The 18,242-nt window shown below is 34.8% G+C and overlaps 1 protein-coding gene across 1 annotated transcript in view; it reads right to left on the bottom strand.

The window, feature by feature from the left end:
* The window catches only part of PCLO (piccolo presynaptic cytomatrix protein), a gene marked incomplete at both ends in the record, with an annotated part of 319,291 nt that overhangs the window by 32,553 nt on the left and 268,496 nt on the right, over positions 1 to 18,242 (bottom strand). Inside the window, 2 exons of the mRNA XM_084205371.1 lie at positions 8,069 to 8,136; positions 11,435 to 11,576. Of these exons, the coding sequence (XP_084061497.1) occupies positions 8,069 to 8,136; positions 11,435 to 11,576 (210 nt within the window). The remainder of the gene's footprint in view (positions 1 to 8,068; positions 8,137 to 11,434; positions 11,577 to 18,242) is intronic.

Genomic DNA, 18,242 nt, shown 5'->3' with positions numbered 1-18,242 from the left:
GATTCCAAGCTCAAACTTAATCAGAATAACATTCTGAATTGCCACCATTACACTTGAATCAGAATTACATTCTGATTCCAAGCTCAAACTCTCAGAGCTCATTGCAACTCCAAGAAGTCACCAAAAGAAGCTTCCTGAAAGTTCCAAGAAGCTTTATGTTAACTGAAATGTATTTTTAGGCCAGTGAAAGTGATTGATAATATAAAGCAAATAAATTAACTTTCCAGGTGATTACTGAAGTATCACTTCAAAGGCATGATATTTTGGTTTTCAGAAAAAATATTTGTGCTTTTCAGGTTTTTTTGTTGTTTCATTTTTCTTAGTAATTTTTTAAAAAATTTAAACAGATACCATGGGAAAAGCATAATTTTTAAAACTAAAACTTAAAAAAAACCATTTTGTTTTAGGTTTGAGACATAATTTAAGGGCTAATTGCCTTTTAAAAGTTCATACAGAACTCAGAACTGCAGAAACTGTATACCAGCTACCAGTTAAGCACAGTCTCCCTGTATTATTTACTTTTGTTTTGATGACACTTTACAGTGACAGTTCAGAAACAGGCTGCTTTGTAACTCTGTAAATCAATGTTGTTTGTGATGTGGATACAAGAACACAGAACTTGTCCTTCTTTTCCTTTATTTTTTTATCTCTGGCTGTAAACTTTTTTCTTATATAAATTCCTTCTGCTTCTTTTTAGGAAAACCAGCTGGATTATACTGGCAAATACCTCAGGAAGGCAGAACTAATTGCTCCAACTCTTACTGGAGAGCCAGGTGGGAAATTAGAATTTGGGGCCAACTGGGGATAGATTAAAAAATACTTCTCAGAGTTTAGAGAGGAAGCTGATAATACTTAGGTTTTTAAGGCTGCTGTTGTTTATCTTGGCTGAGTTTTTAAAGTTTGGGTTTTAGGCATTAGTAGTAAGGCTATTCCTAGCTTAAGGGGACATGTATAAAATATAGATTTCTTTTTAAGAAATGAGAGAGGATAAGGACTACTGCCAGTGCATAGGCCTGACTCGTTGCTTAAGGATCCCTTGTGACAGAAAAGTATATCTGATCTTTTAAATTCTTAAAATCAGCATATGACAGGCTATCTGCAAGTGCTTTCAGTGTTTTCTATTCCCTTATGTCCCTTTTTTTGCTCTGTAATGTAGCAGCTGCTCATGTGAAATTACCCTTGCTGGTATTTTCTGCTTTAAATTTTGTTGGCATTGATTAAAATTATCATGTCAAGTAGTAGATGGCAGACCCTTGCTAGAAGGTAATAGCAGAAAGCAAGGTTCTGATTTTATATTAAAGGCAGTTTAAAAAAAGTCAGGTTGAATTTTAGCCTTTTATTTATAGGGATAGTAGAGAACTTTGGCAATTTTTCTTCTTCTTTCAATTAGATAACTTCCTGAGAAAGGACTATGTTTTAATCAGTAATATTTATTTTGAAAAAAAAATGTTTTCTACATGTAAATCAGAAGGGCAATAGGGCTATAAGAGCAGGTATTACAGACACTAAGAATGGGTTTTTAAAAAGAGATTAACATGTTTATATTGCTCTTGAGGAAAGGCAATGACAATGTACAGCAATTTCTTTTGCTATGTACATCACATGAACTCAAAACTAAAAAACACAATTCAACCACTGCTCAAGGCAGTGACAATCTGAGTGGTGATGAAACGTTGGTAACATTTCAGATTTTCTGTATTTCTCTTTACATCCATGGTTCAATATCCATTAGAATCAAGTCAGCAGTCTCATAGTCAGTGAAAGACTCTGTTGGTTAAAAAAAATACTTGCAATTCCAGACTTTTTCCAGGTTCTCATACATTTTAGTACATATTAGGACTAAATGTGCAAAAATCCAGAATTATTTGAGTTGTCGGGAAGGCAGCAAATGTAAAAGATAGTATTCGACCTAAATAGCTGATGCTTCCTGTGGTTTTGAGAAACCAATCTAAAAAGGCCTTAAAAAGAATTGGTTTCAGCCTTGGTCCAGAAACATAGAACTGTTCTCCACCATGGTGAGTTACTATTTCTGACTTGTCACTTATTACTGCTCTATATGCTGTTATTTATACTGCCAGGAGTCAGGAATCATGTTAGAGAGATAAAAAAAAAATAGGTTTAGTTCAATTTAATCAAATTTAAGAAAAATAAATATGTACTAGTTACATATAGTTATATAGTTATATATATATATGATCTATAGGTAAATTGAAGACTACTCCAGCATGTGAATTCACAGTTCCTCTGTCTATTCAGTCACCTCCTGATATAAATATAGAAATGAGCAGTTGTATGCTATGTAATTATACTTGCAATTTTCCTTGGAAATAGCAGTTCTCAGATTCTTGCTGACCAATACTGTACATGTGACACTCTGATGCTGCTTCAGTAGTTGAAACAATCCAAAGAAACTAAAAGGAAAGTGGAATTTTCCTGGCACAGAGTTACTGACCTATCTGTTCAAAACAAAACACTGGATGAAGTGTGTGAAATGTGGGTGCCTGATGCTCCTAATCAAAGGGACAGAAGAAATCACTGCTGAAGGACAGAAATGTTTTTACTTCTGCAATTGTCAAACACCTCAGTGGACAGAAGCTCCCAAAACACCACTCACACCAAGCAGGCATATTTGCAGTTTGTGTGTTGAGCCCTTCAAAAATCTTTGTCAGCTCTTTCATATCAAAGAGTCGTAGAATGGTTTGGGTTGGAAGGGATCCTTAAAGATCATCTGCTTCCAACCCCACCCCATGACAGAGACCTTCCACTAGACCAGGCTGCTCAAACCCCCAGTGTTCAACCTGTCCTGGAACACTTCCAGGGTTAGGGCATCCATCACTTCTCTGGGAAACCTGATCCAGTTCCTCATATATTCATTGCAAATCTACTCTCAGTTTAAAACCATTGCCATGTTTTTTTCCTTTTTTTGTAAGTCCCCTTTATCTATTTCAAGGCCACAACAAGGTCTCCTAGGTGTCTTCTTTTCTCCAGGCTGGACAACCCCAACTCTCTCAGTCTGTCTCCACAGGAAAGGTGCTCTGTCTCTGATTATTCTAATGCAAGAAAGTTTCTCACCTGCAGTAAACCTCCAGTTTTTTAGCCTGGACAAACCAGATATCAAAGTATAGACTGGTGCATGTACAAGAGCATTTGCAAATCTCAGTAACTGTATCATAATTAGCTGTCAATAATTTTCTTCATCTGCCTTTTTTCTCCTCCTCTTTCTGGTTGAAGGTCCAATATTAGGACATTTTTCTCTAAACATTCCCATAAGGATTAATGTTATACTTCTGATATTTCAACCTTGGGATTTAAAGAAATCAAAATGCTAGTTTTTTAAGGTGTGAGATGCAACAAGCCCTCAGCCTGTTCTTGGTCACAGGACAATGAATCCTGTGGTTTAAAGAGTGTTACTTTAGCCTAATTTAAGAGCAAGTAAAAATGAATTCTTTTCTCAGAGTTTTAATAAATCTGAAGAATATGGCATTGGTTAGCTGTGCCTATTCTGTCAATTTGTTTCATGCCTTGTTTTACTCAAGAGAGCTAATCCACTTATCACTCCTGGGTGCTCCTCTTCAGGAGAAACAGTATGAAACTGTTTGCAAGACAATTTGCTCCAGGGTCTATTCTGTGCAGGAAGGATGGATGAAAATTTCACTAGGACAGTTGAGAAAGCTATAAAGGAACATTTACAAGTCAAATTATTCCCAGTCAGAGGGTCATGCACCTTTCCAAAATCTTATTTGAATGACTTCCTAGCATGTTTTGAGGTTTCTGTGGAATTTCAACAATTTTTGTCATGAATAAAGATTAGACTGCCTAAATTATTGAAATACAGTGATAAGAAATTAAACCATTATGAATTTCTTACTTTATCATTTTGGTTGATGGACCACAGAGCTCAAAATTAAGAATAAAAAGGATTTTTTTTATCTTAGACTACTCTGAATGGTTGAAATTAAACCCACAGTATGGTAAAATTTGTTACAATATGATCACAGAATATGTTTGGAGCTTGTTTTTGTGCTTGCTTTTTGTTATTTCCTTTAATCTCTAATTTAGGCAAATTACTAGCATGACAAAAAAAAAAAAAAACAAATAGGAAAACTCCTGAAAGAGTTCACCAAAGGTTATACTAAATGAGAACACATCTCTATCCTATCATTTTGTAGAAATTCAGTAAGTATGTGTGCACCTTTAGATTTTGAAATAGTGCAAATCTATTCCTTCTGTTGTCCTATGGAAATATATTTACTGGGGCTTTACTAGAACATTCTGAAAATTTCTGTTCAGGTTCAATCATCTGTAGAGAGAGACAGTTTCTTACTCAGAGAACTTTGTTTAATTACACTCAAAGTATGAGGCTCAAAGGACCACTGAAAAGGTCATAAAGCGAACCTTTAAGACATAACTGAACATGTGAACAGAAGATTTTGGTATTCAGACATGGACAGTAATTTAAAAAAAAAAAAAAAAAGAAAAAAGAAAGGTAGAAAAACCCCACTGCCTTGGAAGATTTGGGTGAGGTGCGACACTGCTGCTGTAGAAAGATTACAATTTTCTGACTGAAAATCTTCACAACAATAAGGCCAGCCACAGAGGATTACAGAAGCACTGTGAGTACTCACTCACTCCAAAACCCCTGACATACTCCTAAAAGTCTTTACTTGAGATGAACCTCAGTGCTTGAGCATTGAGGAATGATATTTTGCATGCATACAGAATCTTCAACAGGAGAAGATACAACGTTTTCATGACAATGCTATTTTATATCTATATATCTCTCTCCTATTAGAAGTAAAGGCATCTTGGGATTACCTAGGAAATTCACACTTTTAAAATGTATGGAAATACTTTCCCCATACATTTTTTAAATGGATGAATGGTTGGTAGGTGGAAAATACCATCTGGAGCCTATTGAGCAACTGAGCAACTTCATAGGATGGATAGACCAACCATGCTCTACAACTGAATCAAGACATTAATCATGTGTTTTTCATTGTTAGTTTCAACTTTACATGGATGCAGTTGAGCTTTTTATAATGTCTGTAATACCAGGCCATAAGAAATCTTTGAACAAGGTATATTGCACTTTCTGAAACAAATACAGAAGCTGGCTTACATAACTTAATGGAGACCACAATACCTACAATAAGATTTACTGAAGCTAAAAAAATGAAGTATTTCATCTGCTCAGGGCAGAAAGCCCAGAGTAAGATAGTGTGCAACAATGCATATAATAAAAATAACGAATACAGTGTCCAAGAATATAACCCTGATTTTTTTTTAATATTATTAAGTAGTAAAAAAATACAGACCATGAGAAGATACTATATTCAGAGAAACAAAGATTATCATAGACAGAATCACAGTTGTTTATATTGACCATTTGGTTATGTCAGCAAAGTAAATAGCACTGTTTTCCAGTATTTAATTAAAATTACTGATATATGATAAAAGCACAAAAACTATTCCCCCAAAAAAAAAAGCTTAACACAAGTGGACAAACAATTACAAAATGAGCATTTTTTCCCTGGAGATTCCACTTATGTAAATGCCTAAATTTTGTTGTCATACCCCCGTGAGCTGAACTCAAACCCTGTTGCTACAGTTTTGTTTCAGCCACCCAGAAACCAATTCTCACTGACATTTGAGGATCTCACCTTTTTTTTTGCCTGCAGTTACTGCTCTTAAAGATCCTCTGAGTCCCCTGCCACATTTTTCAGGCCTGTGTGAATGACTGGGATGACTAAAACATTTCACATAGTAGTAGAACTGCATGTTCAACCAAATAATTTTTTTCTTCACCATTTTAAAGAGCCTAACTCAAGGCTACTTTTTACAGAAGTTATACCCTAAGAATGTCTGAAAATGTAAAAAAAAAAGAGTACCAGTATTAAAAAGTTTTAAATGTAACTCCCAGTCATTATTTGCAAATAAGAATACAAATACCAACTGTGGGAGATCTCTACAGTTAATGAAAAGTGGGAATTAATATTTGCTTCCACTTAACTCCACAGCTCCTCTGGTCCACAACACAGGTAAGTGAACTACAGAAAATGCATGGTTTTAAGATTTTCATTCTCTTTTATTCATCTATAAAAAGTATGCCACAATAAATCTGTAATACTGAAGTAATTCTCAGTTAATCTTGAGTTCCTCTAAATTTTGAACTACTTTCCCAAAAGATAATTACATTTACATGCTGAAACTCAAATGCTATTGAATTGTTCTCCAGCTTTCAGTTTAATTTATCCTTTGACACTGACCTTTCCCCTCTTAGTCAGCTAAAAATCAGACACTAAAATCCAGGCTGACTGCACCAGCCTCTCTCAATGGCACAAAAAACTCAATAAGAACCAGTCATTTTATCAGACTAGGAGTTGTAACAGGGCTCCCAAGGTAGCAGAGGTGAATTGCGTTGCAAGAGAAAATTAGGGAATTGCAGCTCTTGAGTCATTTGCAAATTTTGAAGACAAGAAGAAACACAACTTTGGAAAGGTAATTTCAGACCAAATGTTACATACACATCTTTCAGAATGTTTCAAAAGGTGGTTTGGGTATTGTTTGGTTTATTATTACTTGTATGTGTTTGGGTTTGAGGTTAATTAATAGTACCAATAAGAAATGAAAATATTTTGTATTTGTAGGCTCTGAAATTTAGGATCCAACACATTACCTAAGGGGTAACTTATGATGAACAAAATAATGAAAAGATATTTTTTATAATTATAAATCTGTATAAAACCATGATCATGATGAAATAAAAATGAAAAGTTCCCAACTTCCCATGTTCATCCCACCATTTCTCTTTTAAAAACCAGATTTTTAAAAAATGTTTAAATATGCTATTGAAAAATTCAATTTTAATAGGAAGATTATCAAAATATCTCATATTTGATATTTGTTAAAGAAAATTATTAAGTATTTTTTAATGAGTACTATGTATAGAAATTTTTAGTAAAATGCATAGACATGAGTATGAATTCTTGTTTTGGAAAAGAGAACTTTTCAGATCTACCTGTAAATTCTAATTTGATTTCTTCAGCTCTGTGGAACATTAGATTGCTTTTACCTCAAATATGGAAACAGCAATTTTTTCCTCATGTATAGAGATTCTAGAAACCTGAAAAATGTTGATTTTTTAAATGACTAAACTTAAGGCCCATTTATCAATTCAATTTAAAAATTTTGATTTATGAATTAATTGATACTCAAAGCTTCATTGAAATTTATCTAAATGAAAAAGGTCTTATTTTAATCATTAAATGAAGGTCATGATAATGAAGTTTTATATTTGAGGTCAATATAAACATACACTTGAAAGAATTTGCCTCATATGCAAAGGGAAATGTAATTTTCATAACGTGTCCTTCAGTACAAAACACTCTCCATTTTCATGTGTTTTTCCATTATTACACATGAAAAAGATAATCACATTCCCTATGAAATTTTGAAAGCCATTCTGTCAGGTGCTTTCCAGCTCCAATATTACAATATCTTTTTCTTTCTCAGCACCACATTAATACCAAAACAAAATCACTTAGAATTTCGCAATCCAATAAATGTTTTATTATAGCTCATCTGCCTTAAGTGCAGCAGTCAAGCCTGCTCAGCTAATATTTTTATTTTAAATTAATGTTTTATGTAAACACTAATATTAATAATTGATTTATGAAGTAAATATTCTGAGATGTTATAAAAATAGAGCCTGATAGGCATTAGACATATTCTTCGAACCCACTGAGTATTGAGTCAGCTCCATACTTTGTATGTTTTATTTGAAAAGCAATGAACATCAGAAGGCAGATACTATTATATATCATTCATTGTAATCTAACCATTTAATTACTATAAATATGCAGGTAGGACACCATTCTCACTTAAACTGAAGAGTCATTACATTGCCATTCTGTTTAAAGGCCCCTTAAGTAAATGAAGGTCAGGATTTTAATCTACAACACAAAGAGAGCATAGACTAATTTTTCATAGCATGACAAGTCAAAGAAATAAGCACATCCTTCCTAAAAAGATGGGGTACCACTGCAGAGCTGTTTGCATTTCTTTTTACCTTCTGAATCAGTTCCTCCTACTCCCGACTGCTTTACTGGTTCTTGTCCATTCTGGCTCATCTTCCCTCTGTGAAAAGATATGGTTGTTGTTGTCAATAAAACATAAAAAGATAAGAGCTAAAACAATGATACATCTGAGCCAATGAGGCTTGGTTCTTTTAAGAACATCATCTTCTTTTCTCTTTTGAAGGCAGCTGCAAGCACATCTTGCTAAGCCTGTACATTCTTACAGAATGGGTCCATCAGGGGCTGTCACCTGCCCCACATCAGTCTGGGGCTGAATATCTTCTCACTTTATCTTGTTACAGTCAACAGTGAAACATATAATAAGCAGTCATAAAAATTGATATTTGGTCTACCACACCATTACTTCAAAGGTAAGGCATACTTGTGGTTGTCATCTTCTTAAATGATTGCTTTACTTTATAGTTTAGATTAAGCAAAAGAAAAATTCTGAAAACTCAACATTAATCTTAAAGAGAGTGGAATAAATCATGCCCTAGAGTTCACTATTTTCCTGTATTTTATGTAGAAAGAACCTTCATTAGAATCTTAATGTGTATTTTTACCCAATGAAAGTTAGGTAAAATATAAGTTATCTTTAAATATACTTGTTGCAAGCTCAAAGGCATGATTAAAATCACTCTCAAACATTTGTGCTTCTAATTTTCTTTTTGCCTTAGGTTCTGACTGCTGTGATAGAGACTATAAGGCATTATCTTCAGTTGCATGTGATTCCTTGGGGGTTAAAGGGTCAGCACTGCTCTTTTTTACTTGTGAGTATAAAAGTTTCTACCTGTGAGAAGAAAAATTCATGTCTGAAGTTGCCAAATTCACATGGAACTAAAAAATTAGTATAAAATCACAGTTTTTCAAGTGATTTTGTATTCAGTTTTTACTGAAAGCTATTATTTCCTTCTTCTATAGATAATGCCTCATAAATCCTTACAAATATGATACAAGAATTATTTGTCCCAAGGGTTATATTCATTATACATCATTAAATTGGTTTTCACCTTTGCATTCAAAATGAATTTTATTTTACAGCCAATGTACTCCTATGAAGGGTTACACAACACAAAGGCATAGAGAATCTCGTCTTTATCAGAGATAAGAACATGAGTAGCTTTTAAGAATATTACAACAGAATAATTGAAGTATTTTAATAAAAACAAATTAGAAAGACTTTACAAGATATATTCAGATTTATGTAACTGTATAACAATTATTAATTTCCCTTGATAGTTATAGCTACTTAATATTGGCAAGTATTCTAATTAGTTACCTCATCAAACAATTCCCATGGTGTCACTATTTAATTATTTTATTTACTTCAAGACTAATTGTTGCTATGCTTAAAAGCATTTGAAATAAAACAAAGAGTTTAAAACTCAGCATATCCAGCAATTTCTATTGATAGACCGGAAACTTAGTCTAAGCAGAGAGCTTATAAACAAAAAAGAATTTAAATGCCAAGATACTTGAAAATATTTAGCCCTCTTAATACTTCACATCCAAATTGTAAGCTGTGGTCTTGTGCATTTACTGAATTAGTGTACAAGGTCAGAGTCCCTGAAGTCATTATCAAGCCAGTGTGAATGCAAATGATGAGTAGAATTTCAATTATATATATATATTCAGATAAATAAGAATTGTTTTACAGAATTCAAAATGGAAAGTTATCTATTTTAAACATTCTTTCCATTCATGATCTGATGGTAAACAGTTATTTTGTCATTCATTTTCCTTACATTGCTATGTAAAGCCCTGGGGAAATAGCATGAAAAAAGAAGCAGGTCCTGTCTGTATAAATTTCCTGTGTAATTTTAAATACTCTGAAACATATAAAAAACTTAGTTTAAAATGCCATAATAAAAAAAAAAAAAAAACAGTGTGGCCTTACAAAAACGAGACATGGATATATTTTATTTAATTAAGTATAATTCATGACCACACATTTCTGTATGAGAAAATCTGAAGCTGTGGAGACTTCTTCCTGCTTTTCAATAGAAGCAGAGCTGATTTCAGGCTTAAGAGACCAATGAGTCTGTCAGCCAAACAGCAAGTAACTGTAGGAACTGTCACATTGCTAGTCAATACACAGCAAGTGGTGTTATTTGGACTCAAATTTGGCATGTGTGAACAGAAAATTTTTATTGAGAGCTCCATCTTGTGTTATTGTGCACAAAAATTTTATGAATCTTTTCTTTTCTAACTTGGAATGACAGTCCAGTATTTTTCTTTTTTTTTCTCATGTTGTCAAAGACAGTCTTTTTTTCCTCCCTTTTTGCTTAGAACAACATGAGTGAAAAATACAATACAAATCAAACAATTGGCACCCTACAATCTAAACTCACATAATCCCCCTAGATTCTGAAGGTGAGATTCAAGTCTTAGATTTATCTCTATTTTCCCTTTAGTTGCTAACAAGATTTAGACAAACACCATTGAGCTTTATTTATTAAAATGATAAGTACTCAGAAATATCACAGTTCTAGAGAATTTTTACTTCATTCGAGTTTTTCTAGGAAGCTTATATCTTTTGTGACTAATAGTTCACAACTTCAAGGGAAAAGCAAACATTTTTTTGTTCCAGAGAAAATATTGAACAACTATGAATGAACAATGACCACCAACTAATATTTTGAGAATAGTCAATCTCTAAATTTTTTTTCAGGCCAGAATCACTAAGTTGATAAGAAGTTACTTTGTCCTATTAGGGAATATAAATGAAATTGATAAATGATGGTACAGGCTGACAGAGGAGGTAAAAAAAACCTGGCAAAACTTTTCTCTGTGGAGTACTTAACTGGGTAAAAAATTTGAAAATTAAATCATTTTATAAGATTATTACACTGATAATAGCTTGATAATTCCAACAGGGACTCTGTACCAAAATGCTTTTTCCGGCCAAGAACTGAGAAATTCTTCTGAAACTCCTAAAAACGTGGGGAAAGCTGGGCTTTATCCAGAATATGAATTCCCCTTGCACTAGTAACATCTCTTTACAGAGGGAGGAAAATCTGAAAACTTAAATGAAGCTTTCTCAATCCAACAATAGTTGTACTTTTAAAACATAAGCTAAGCCCATCTCTACCCACTTTCAACAAAGTCTGAGACCAGCACATCTCCTACATGACAGGAAGGAATTCAAAAGATTGAGACAGAGGTTTGATTAGTTATTAACAATTCAATGTTTAACAAAGCAGAATAAAAGTGTGAACTCTGGCAATTTCTCCCCTTTATCTGATATTCAACTGCCTAACTCAAGTCTGCAGAGGAAACTGCATAAGAAGAAGACTGGCACAGTGAAAGTGCTACAGATTGTGCATGGAGGATACAATATAGGAATGGAAAAACCTTACATTCTTGGGATGGGAAATAGATTATTCTCTCCCGTGGCACTGCTGCTGCCTTCGCTATCCATGCTGTATCCACTGCCAAAGCTGCTGGCAGATGAGCCAGTGGAGACTGAGCTTTCTGCAGGTCGGTGATTAGCAGACCTTGCTGTACAGGGCAGGAACATTTGGTTACTAAAAACTTGTAAGACATCAGTACCACTGGCATTAAGAAAAAAAAAAAGTAATTTATCAAAATCACATGCTGCAAACAGTTTCACTTTTATATTTTTACATTCAAATATTGTTTTATTGTATTTTGCAGATGAAATTTGTTTTCATGTACAATAAGGTGCTCTGAACCAAATAATACGCCACCATATTTTTTTCTCCAGTCATGTTAATAGTTCAGATCAACATCCTGAAGGAAAAACAAAAGACTGGGATAGAATGGCTAACACTGCTTTTCTGATTAAAGTGGCAGAAAACCAGTTATTCATCTGAAACATTTCATACAATAATCTTGTGAAAATGAAAGCCCCAGTGGGCCTTCCTCATATTCCTTATGAAATGCTCTTTGCATTAGGTGATTTTGAGGAGAGGAGTTGCAAAGATGTATAAGCAGGCAGCCTATAGTGACAGAGAATATGCCCACCCCTCTTCAGACATAACACAGCTATGCATTATATTTCTCAACTGCTCCTACCCATCTGGATCTCTCTTACTACATGCACAGAATTTTAATGAACATAACTTGATGGGAGATGCCTTCATCTAATTTAATACAATTTGGTGTTAGCATACCATATGTTAGTTTTACTTCAGATTGCCTTATTTTGTGTTTTGGACATTGCTGCACTACATGAACAAATCATCCAGTATTTTGCATTTTGCAAGTTGAGAAACACAAAGGAAAAAGGACACAGTGACATTACACATAGCAATTAATACAGGAACAATAGAGTAGCTATTCTCATATTGAATACCACAATTGTCTTGGAATATTAATACAGATTTGAGAATTTTTTGTTTCTAAATATCCTCTAATAGATCTGCTATTTTCATGTTTCATCTATTTCAACCTACTGAGCATATATACTGAAGATTGAAAATAATGTTTTGCAAAGTTATTTTCCTATGAAGACTTAATGAGGTTTTATGTTATTTTGCTGAGCTGTGAAACTCCTATGTAAGTAATTTAAAGAGATTCTTCTTTACAAATAGACAAGTATCTAACTGGAATTGTAATAAGAGCCAGAGCCCCAAGAGTGTCTTGCTTTAAACTAGCAATCAATATTTTTTATCTCTGATTAACTGAATAATATTTTTGGTGAAGAACACTGCATTCTGCCGGGTGTGGAGCCAGGAAACTGAGTGTACTCCTCAAACATAATGCAAAAACAGGTGAGTAATTTGAACTAGAAGCAATAAATGAAGCAATTCTCATATCATCAATCCTTGGGCAATCCCAAGGAACTGGGATAAGGAATCCATATTCTCCATGGTGATTCTTCACTGGTAAACCAAGTTGTCACACAACTTTTTTATCATTTCAACTCTATTAATCTCCTTTGTTCCACTATCGCCACAGCCAGAAATGGAATCTGTCAGTCTACGTTGTTTTCAGGTAAAATTATTCTTTAGCTCTATTCCATGACTTTACACATTGATCATAGGCTGCCTTCTTGGATGTAAATACAAAGGAATAAATTTTAAAATCATAGTGTTATTAGCAGATACTCTCAATATCTCACCTGGAGAAAAGGCACCCATGTTTTTCCAGACAGACAGACAGACAGACAGCTGGGGTGGCTGTGTGCAGTGGTTGCTTTCAGCATCTTTCAGCTGGTGGTGCTGTGAGTGCATTCCTATGCCTGTGGTGACATGTCAGCAAAATGCTGCTGAGAAATGCTGGGCAAGAGTGATGTTTCAGAGAGGACAGGTCAAACTCTCTGTTATAACACATTGTTTCCAGTTGTCCTGTATTTAACAGCCTCAATTGTGGCTCTCTCATGCCTGTCCCAAACTGATTCATTACCTCAGTTCTCATTGTGTTTGCATGACCTGTATGCCCCCCAATGTTTTCTGTTTGGACTTCTGGGGGTTCCTTCAGGTTAGGTTGTTTTGTTGGCTTTTTTTTCATGCCATGGCATGACAAATACCTCACAGGTGAGTACAAATGGGAGATCAACACATCTGCAAAACCCATGGAGGCCAAAACAATATTGTGCCAGCACAGGAAAGAATCTTCAGTTCTTCCCTTAGGCATGAATTTACTTTGTGCAGCATATATTTACACCATAACATATCTGGCCTGAAAGGATCTTTCATATCTAGGATTTTTTTTTAATTGACTTTGCTGTAAAAACTAGTATTTCTTGTATCTCTCCTGGTGGATTTCTAAAACCAGTAAGAACCTAGAATTTAGTTCAATCCATAAAATCTTGAATGAAGCCTTTAGAAATGGGTTAGAAGTTTTGCTTCAGCTATTTATAATCAACGCATAGCTGTTTCTTTTGAAACAGCTGTATCCTGATTACACATTCAGTATGCTGTATTTTTAGTTTTTCTACTGTTTTCACCAATTCACATAATTTTCCATATTGATGGGGCTTTTTTCCATAAGGTCACTTCACTTGGTGAATGGTTATGATGGATCCAAGTTTAGATTCATGACTGGATTTTGAAAATTCTCAAGTTTAATGCTATTCGTTTTGGTTTTTTTTCTCCTGTCTGGTCTATGAAAGTAATGAATCACGGTGTCAGTTTGTGACGAGAAATGCAATCCACAAATAGATTTACAGCTGGTTTCGTGACAAATTCCGAATCTGGATACAGAGATCATCTTATAACTTGTGAGACACCCACATTTTCTACATGTCGGGATTTTTACCAATACATCTAGACCTCCAAGTTTCTGCTGGCTATGTACAAAACTTCGGAGTTCTGATGACGTGGCAATGCTTCCTGCCATGCAATATTTTCCCTGATATTTTCCTAGTTATATCCATAGTATAACTATGGATATTTTTCTACTCTATGTGGAAAGACAGAACTAGTTCCAAGCTCTTATATTCAAGAAATTACACTCATTTGCAGTCTTGCCCTTTCTCTTTGAGCACATGCAAACATTGTCTTAGAAGCTTTAACAAGAAAGTCCAAGTTCACTCTGTTGCTCCTCTAGTCTTACCAGTCTGTGTAAGGTCTGTGAAGTCCTGAAAGTGTCAGAACAATTTCCACCTTCCTTGGTCAATTGGGTTCGTATCCACATAAAGTATAGACAACTGCTGCATTATACTTAGTTTTCATTTTACTTTCAATTATGGTATTAGGGCAGGTTAATTCTGAGTTACAGAGCTTCTGCTTACATCTGCCTATCCTAGAAAATTCTTTAATCTATGGATTTTGACAGCAAATTTCTGTCAGGAGTTGCTTTGGTCTGTAGCATTTGAACAGTTTCATATGGGTTCACTTGTGTCCAAAGATTAGATATTGTCATCAGGTGCCTGAAGCTAGAAGGTGCAGTCTTATTTTACAGAAATCTACAATGTTTACCTGAATAGGGATGCAGGTGAAGGCACTTTTCATCATTTGAATATTAAGTATGCAGAATGTGTAAGAGCTATGCTTTTTTGTTGTTGTTGTTTTTGTAAATTATTCTCTGGCTCGTAAGTGATGCCCCCCCCACAAACAACCCCAAATCCAACCAACCCAATAAACAACTTTTAGAAACTCTTTTAGAAACTCTTAGAAAGCTTAAAAAAATTTTAAAATACTTGTCAAAGGCAAGCTCTTACTGCCAATTACATGATTCTTAAAGCCTTACATTTTTAGAGAAAAGACTTCAGGCCTCAGCAGATGAAAGAGACAGAACTTTACTGAAAGTCATTATGCACCTTCATTTGGCCTCTCTCTGGGAGAAAGGAGATATCCCTTCACTCCCTCCAGCTCTATTTCTGTAAACTCTTTACACAGTTTATCAGGTGCTTGGCACTTTCTAAGGACTTCAATATCATTATATCTGGGCTGCCCAGCAATTTAACTATGAAGAATAGAAATATGAAATGAAAGTTTAAAAGCCTAATATAAGCTGCTTTCTCTGAAACAGGGCACAGATTTTCCAATTATAAAAAAGCTATTGTTGTGGTTTGACTTAATTTTCATCTGTTAATCCTATTTTAGCTGGTAGTTCCCTCGATGAGATGAAATGTTCTCTACTTGGAATGGGAGTTAATGGGTACATATGTCACATTTAGTAGTTTGAAATGTGGTGTTAATGCTGCCTCTGAGTGATTCTGTTAAACTGCCTGTTTTACAGGCATGAGCAAAATTTCAGGTCAATCATTCTAGTGAATAATATATAAATGAGTTGGAAAACTCTCAGCTGCTCACAGTAATTATTTCAGGTCCCAAGAAAGTAGATGATAATTTTATACCTGGTGTAGGACCAGGGTTTTCCTGGTTAGATAGATACCTTTTGTACTCTGGATGGTTTACAGAAAAAAAAAAATCAACAGAATGATGTTTGAACATGATAAATTCAACCCTTATGCCTTTTTGGAAAAGAATTGCTGATTCAATAATGGAGGTTAGCACTGACCTCACCTTCCAGCTCCATTTTTTATTTCTACTTTTTAAAATTATTATTAGTATGGCAAAAATATGTATTTGCTTAAGCTTTGGCTGATGGACCCAGTTAGAAAAAAGACCTTTAGAGTAAAGAAAAGTGTAAGTAAGTCATGCCTTAGTATGAAGAAAATATAGTATTAAAATCACTAAGAGAGGAAAGCTTGGAAAGCATATGATTTCACTTAATGTTTCAGAAAAGTCTGTTTTCAACAGACAACATAGAGGATGCTTTGTTAGGACCTAATACAGGGAAGATGGCTCATACGCACAAGACCTGTAACCAGGAGCTACTAAATCAGTCAGCAGGAAAATGGAAACAATCCAGCACTCTCAGACACTCCAGCTATTCTTCTATGGTGAATGGATGTTTTTTTTAAAACTTAAATTTTAAAAAGTTGACTTTACAGTTCTGTGGTTCATATGGAGAAAAGAATGGACTCAACCAGCACTTTCTCGTGGTAAATAAACTGTAGATGTCCCCTTTCTACAGTTTCTGTCTAGAAACAGAATTGCACTGTCAAAACACATTGGGAATGAGGATTCTGTTTGTGAACCAAACAGGAGGAGGGAAAAACACCTTCATCAAGTATGGATTCAGGATTAAGTTTCCTCAATTGCCCTCTAATTACTTGAAATAAATTGTTCTTTTAACTGTCCATCTTCTGAGAAACTCTGGGTGACAAAAAAGGCTGAAAGCATCACACTGAGTCTTAAAAAGAGATGCAAGCCCATGGGAGAAGGTGAAAGCACCCATCTGCTGTGTGTAATTTTCTGATGACCAACAGACTGGGCATCTCATACAATGTCTTTTGGCAGAACCTTGGCTGCCCTTCACTCTCTGTAGCCTTGTGTTTCAAATGCTCCAACCTCAAAGTGCCCCCAAACACCCGTTTTCCTGTTTTCATGAAGTGTTTGCTAGCATTAAAAGCAAGAGCTGCTCCACCTTGCTCGGTAAGGGTAAAACTGTTGTTGAACTGCTCGCTGCATCTTTTGTGAACTGGCAACAGATTGGGAATACCTAAACAACTGGTGATCAAACACATCTACCTCAGGTCAGCCAAGACAGTTTATTTTCCTAATGGTCCCTCATACTGAACAGGACTTTAAGCCATGGTGTCACCCATCTCAGCCACAGCTGTATATCAGACATGGATTTGACCACGCACTGAGCAGAGATACTCTGTGAAAGTTCAAGACAACCCTTTATGGAGAAATTTACCATTTGAGATGAGTAACAGAAGAACAACACATTTCTTAAACTGTACTGAAGTAATTTCTTTTCCCAGGAAAGCAATTTAGATGAAATAACTTTCCATGCACTCTGTAGGGTTAGTCTACCTTACAGAATGTTGAAAAAATACTTTCGAAATAAGAGTTATCAAATGAAGAAGCTGAGCAATTCTCTGAAATTACATGTCAGTTTAAAATGGTGAAAGAGTAAATAGCAGGAATACCCAAAGCAAAATGGACCAGCTATTAGATTGGAACAAGGTTGAAAAGACACTCTCTGCTATCTGCAGAGAGTGGGGACAAACTGTTCTTGTTTTGATAATGATTCTTGAAAATGGGTTATTTGGAGCAATATGAAGGTCCATTTAACTTGGAAATTAAGAAACTAGTGACATGAGTCACTTAACAGCTTTGGGCTATAAATTATTTAAGTGTGAAGGAAATATCTTAAAATAATGTAGGAAATTAAAACATGGCATTGCCTATTAAATGTGTGAAAATGGATACAGACCAAAAGGGATCCCAAATTAGCAGGTATTTGAAACCACAATCATATCCAATTCAGAAGATTTATGTAACCTAGGAAGCAATATCCTTTCATTCCATTGTTGCTAAAGCCAGCAAATAGAACTTTGTGATAAGGAAAATGTATATAAATTTTAATTTCTTGCAGCTAAATGGCTAGAAATTACACAGTGCTGGCTCAGCCTTGTATCATGGGTTGTACAGAGATGACAATGCCTTGATGCAAGCATCATATTACATTTCTGTGTAGCTTTAACCTATTATGTTGACACTTAAGTGAACTCGTGTCAAAGTTGTTGGTTCAAGCCAGCTATAAGGGGGTGTGCTTTCTTTTGAACTGAAGTGTTTTAAAATGGCATTCTTTGAGATGTTTAAATTGACAGGTTTAATTGGGTACCATTCTGAAAACGCTGGTGTAGAGTTTTGAAACTGTAGGGATTCTAGCTAACAG

This window comes from Fringilla coelebs, assembly GCF_963513975.1.
Source record: "Fringilla coelebs genome assembly, chromosome: 5".
NCBI lineage: Eukaryota > Metazoa > Chordata > Aves > Passeriformes > Fringillidae > Fringilla > Fringilla coelebs.
The sequence above is the reverse complement of the archived record's forward strand: the minus strand, read 5'-3'. Positions and strand labels throughout refer to the sequence as shown.